Raw genomic sequence first — 5,175 nt, 5'->3', positions numbered from 1 at the left:
CCAGTAGCTGTGACCGGCATACTCAGAGGCATAACATAGAAAGATGGACTATATGGATTGTTTCCTGAGGAGGTTCTTTTGCACGTGGATTCTGTCAATACTGTCTGCCCAGACTGGAAGCAGCTCTCCAAGGTCTCAGACTGAGGTCTTCCACATCACCTACTGTCGCCTCCTTTTAAGTGGAGGTCCTGGGGATTGAACCTGTAACCTTCTGCATGCCAAGCAGATGCTCTTCCACCGAGCCACAGCCCCCGTGTATGTCTCTCCATGATCTCAGGCTGAGGTCTTTTACTACTGTTTAGTCCTTTTAACCGGAGATGCCGGGGATTGAACCTGTAACCTTCTGAATGCCAAGCAGATGCTCTTCCACCGAGCCACAGCCCCTGTGTATGTCTCTCCATGATCTCAGGCTGAGGTCTTTTACTACTGTTTGGTCCTTTTAACCGGAGATGCCAGGGATTGAACCTGGGACCTTCTGCATGCCAAGCAGATGCTCTACCACTGCGCCACAACCCCTCCCCAGTAAATACGATAAATGCAATCTATCCCCCCTCCCCCCATGGGGTTTTGTTTGCATCAGCTTCCTCAGTAGTAAATTGTTTTGGTGTTTCAGCATTTGGCTCACAGCAGTTGCCCCCAGCTTAACCAACTGTTTCCAGTTGGGTTAGCCAGAGCAATAATCTAACTTTGTGTCAAGTAACTTCCTGCGAGTTTAGGTGGAGCAATCCTGCCTGTTACATTCTGCTGAGGAGTGCCTCTTCTTTCGCCTCCACAGAATCCAACATGGCGGAGCCTCGACTTCGGCCTCATGCCCGATCGCCTCGATACCTCTGTGTCCTGCTTCGTGGTGAGGATATGGGGCGGGAAGAAAGACGCCTACCAGCTGCTGATAGAGTGGAAAGTCAACCTGGACGGACTCAAATATTTGGGCCAGCAGGTAAAGTAAAAGTAAAGGTAAAGGTAAAGGTTCCCTTGCTCGAAAGCCAGTTGAGTCCGACTCTAGGGTTGCGGTGCTCATCTCCGTTTCAAAGCCGAAGAGCCAGCGCTGTCCGAAGATGTTTCCGTGGTCATGTGGCCGGCATGACTAAACACCAAGGCGCACAGAACGCTGTTACCTTCCCACTGAAGTGGTACCTATTTATCTACTTGCAATGTCTTGCTTTCGAACTGCTAGGTTGGCAGGAGCTGGAACTAGAGACGGGAGCTCACTCCGTCATGCGGCACCTGGGTCTCGAACTGCTGAACTACTGACCTTCCACAGCCTGCAGTTCAGCGTCTTAACCACTTGAGCCACCGCAGCTCCAAAGTAAAAGTATGCCGCTTCAAACTTAGATTGGGTAGTTGACAGTGCCTCTAGCAAACCGCATGTTCTACTGTGACTAGTTCAGCAGAGGATTGATCTGGGAAGTTAGTAAATCTAGGTGGGATTGTGTTATTTGCTTTTGCTTTGGAGAACTGAACTTGGCTATCTAACTGCCATTAGATAGATCAAGATGGGTCGCCGTGATAGTCTGTCTGTAGCAGGAGAAAAGAGCAAGAGTCCAGGAAGCACCTTCAAGACTAACAAAATCTGTGGCAGGGTTATGAGCTTTCGTGAGTCACTGCTCCTTCAGATGCAGCGAGAGTGTGAGTCCATCTCTCCTCATATCACGAGGTTGATGGATTCCCGTTCGGTACAGCTAAATGTGGTGCCTTCCATGGAGGCAGATCAAGATGGGTAGCCATATTAGTCTGCTTGTAGCAGTAGAAAAGAGCAAGAATCCAGGAACACCTTAAAGACTAACAAAATTTATGATGGAGCTGCGGTGGCTCAAGGGGTTAAGACGCTGAACTGCAGGCTGTGGAAGGTCGGTAGTTCAGCAGTTCGAGACCCGGGTGTGCCGCATGACGGAGTGAGCTCCCGTCTCTGGTCCCAGCTCCTGCCAACCTAGCCGTTCGAAAGCAAGAAATTGCAAGTAGATAAACAGGTACCACTTCGGTGGGAAGCTAACAGCGTTCCGTGCGCCTCGGTGTTTAGTCATGCCGGCCACATGACCACGGAAACGTCTTCGGACAGCGCTGGCTCTTCGGCTTTGAAACGGAGATGAGCACCGCAACCCTAGAGCCGGACTCGACTGGCTTTTGAGCAAGGGAAACCTTTACCTTTACCTATGGATTCTTGCTCTTTTCTGCCAGTATTTTTCCTGAATTTTACGATTTATCAAATTCTGATAGATGAAGGTGGGCAGCCGTGTTGGTGTGAAGTAATGGAACAAAGTGGCACCTTTAAGACCAAGAAAGCTTAATCCTATGGTATAAGCTGTCATGTGTATGTATCTGGAGAAGTGTGCATGCTCACGAAAGCTTATACCCAGAATCAAATTTGGTCTACATAAGAAGAAGAGATTGGATTTATACCCCGCCCTTCACTACCCGAAGGAGTCTCAGAGCGGATTGCAATCTCCTTTCCCTTCCCCTCCCCACCACAGACACCCTGCGAGGTAGGTGGGGCGGCGAGAGCTCTATCGAGGACTGCTCCTGAGAGAACAGTTTAGAGAGAACTTGTGACTGACCCAAGGCCACGCCAGCAGCTGCGTGTGGAGGAGTGGGGAATCAAACCCGATTCTCCCAGATTACAGTCCGCGTTCCTAACCACTACACCAAACTGGCTCTCATGTGCCAAACTCCAGGTGGGACCTCAAAATCCTTCTGGAACCACAGCTGAATTTCCAGATAAAAGAGATCAGTCCCTGTGAAGGACTGTTGGTCTTAAAGGGGCCATTGGACTGTTCTATCAAATTCTGAATTAGAAATGGTGAAGGCCCGGGGGGGGGATTTAAAAATCAGAAACAAAGTCCCCCCCCACTCCATTTTTCCTTTCCCCCCCAGTTTTTCAGACAAAAAAAAAGGATATTTGGCGGGGTACTGACCCAGATGGCCCAGGCTAGGCCGGTCTCATGAGCTCTCTGCACTTTGCTTCCCCAGGCAGCCCATCACAGTGGGTTGACTAGGGAAGGGCAGGGCAGAAGGTTGGAAAGGGTTGGGAGACTTTCCCTATGAGGAAAGGTTAAGGCGCTTGGGGCTCTTTAGCTTGGAGAAACGATAACTGAGGGGTGACATGATCGAGGTTTAGAAGATTATGCGTGGGAAAGAGCAGGTAGAGAAAGAGGTACTTTTCTCCCTTTCTCACAACACAAGAACTCGTGGGCACTCCATGAAACTGCTGAGCGGTCGGGTTAGAACGGATAAGAGGAAGTCCTTCTTCACCCAAAGAGTGATTAACACATGGAACTCACTGCCACAGGAAGTGGCGGCGGCTACAAGCATGGACGGCTTCAAGAGGGAATTAGATAGGCATATGGAGCAGAGGTCCATCAGTGGCTATTAGCCACAAGGTATAGATAGGGACTCTGGGGCAAGTGATGCTCTGTCTTCTTGGTGCTTGGGGGTGGGGAGAACAGTGGGAGGGCTTCTAATGTCCTGGCCCCACGGGTGGACCTCCTGATGGCACCTGGTATTTCTGGCCACTGTGTGATACAGAGTGTTGGACTGGATGGGCCTTTGGCTTGATCCAACATTGGCGTCTCTTACGTTCTTATGTTCTTACATGCCCCTTTCCTTCCCTGAGCCTCTCCGCTTTTGCGGAGAATCTCGGGGAGCGGAGGGAAAGGGGGGGGGGACATGTTTTCCATGCCTTTCTTTCCCTCCCCGAGATCTTTTTGGTATGGTGACCCTCAAGTTACTTGTTATGGTGACCCACTTGGAAAAAAAAGAAGGGCACGCACAAGTCAGCCCTGGACCCACTTTTTACGGGCTTTATGTCTCACTTTTGGGTAGGAGCCTACAGGTAGGGAAATAGTGCTCTGAAGGTGCACAGATGCTTTTGCTTTTATAGGCTAGAGCCTTCCGGCCCCTTTCGGCTGGTGTAATTATGCCAGAATAATCTCGTTAGCTTTCAGGGTGACGCAAGATTCTTTGTTCTGCACTTGGTTCTCACAATACAAGAACTGGAGGGCACTCAATGAAATTGATGAGCAGTAGGGTTAGAACAGATAAAAGGAAGTACCTCTACACCCAAAGAGTAATGAACTCGTGGAATTCACTGCCACAGGAGGTGGTGGCAGCTACAAGCATGGACGGCTTCAAGAGGGAATTAGATAGGCATATGGAGCAGAGGTCCATCAGTGGCTATTAGCCACAAGGTATAGATAGGGACTCTGGGGCAAGTGATGCCCCAGACAGAGTGTTCCATCTACACCTTGGGGCTAACCCAAGTGCCACCAGGAGGTCCAGCAGTGAGAACAGAACTCCAGAAGCCCCCCTAAGCTTCTGGAGTTCTGTCCTCACTGCTCGACCTCCTGGTGGCACTTCGGTTTTGGCCACTGTGTGACACAGAGTGTTGGGCTGGATGGGCCATTGGTCTGATCCAGCATGACTTCTCTTATGTTCTTAGGTCTGAGACGGTGATGCTAGGTATTCTTGGTGTTTAGGGGGACAACAGTGGGAGGGCTTCTGGAGTTCTGGCCCTGCCGGTGGACCTCCTGACAGCCCCTGGGTTTTGGCCACTGTGTGACACAGGGTGTTGGGCTGGATTGGCCATTGGTCTGATCCAGCATGGCTTCTCTATGTTCTTAGGTCTGGGGCAAGGGATGTTCTGTATTCTTGGTGCTTGGTGGGGGGCAACAGTGGAAGGGCTTCTGGTGTCCTGGCCCCATCGGTGGACCTCCTGATGGCCCCTGGTATTTTTGGTCACTGTGTGACACAGAGTGTTGGACTGGATGGGCCATTGGCCTGATCTAACATGGCTTCTTTTATGTTCTTATGTTCTTACTTAGCTCTGGAGATTGCTGTTTGGGGACCGCCTTTCCCAGTCACTTTTCTCTCTCCTACCATTTGGACAACAGTGAACTTGAATAACGGAAGGCTTACAAAATCGATTGTCTCCAGAGGGTACCTGTGTTGGTCTGTGGTAGAACAGCTAGGTTCAAATCCAGTAGCATCTAAGATACCAACAAGAATTTCGGTATATGAGCTTTTTAGTGCCAGGGAACTTTGACTCTTTTAAAAGTGTATACTGCAAAAATCTTGTTGGTTTCTAAGGTTCACCTGGACTCCAGTCGAGCTGTAGAATTCATGATACCTGTAATGACTTTTAGAGAACACAAGAGCATAAGAGAAGCCAGTGTTGGATCAGGC

At 50.0% G+C, this 5,175-nt stretch overlaps 1 protein-coding gene across 1 annotated transcript in view; it reads left to right on the top strand.

Moving 5' to 3' along the window:
• Positions 1-775: 775 nt before the first annotated feature.
• The window catches only part of UVRAG (UV radiation resistance associated), a gene marked incomplete at its 5' end in the record, with an annotated part of 56,867 nt that continues 52,467 nt past the window's right edge, over positions 776-5,175 (top strand). The window contains one exon of the mRNA XM_015406511.1: positions 776-937. Within this exon, the coding sequence (XP_015261997.1) occupies positions 776-937 (162 nt within the window). The remainder of the gene's footprint in view (positions 938-5,175) is intronic.

The sequence above is a fragment of the Gekko japonicus genome, unplaced genomic scaffold (genome assembly GCF_001447785.1).
Source record: "Gekko japonicus isolate JY-2015 unplaced genomic scaffold, Gekko_japonicus_V1.1 scaffold5254, whole genome shotgun sequence".
In the NCBI taxonomy this organism is placed as follows: Eukaryota; Metazoa; Chordata; class Lepidosauria; order Squamata; family Gekkonidae; genus Gekko; species Gekko japonicus.
Note: the sequence above shows the minus strand (reverse complement) of the source record. Positions and strands in the feature narration are given on the sequence as shown.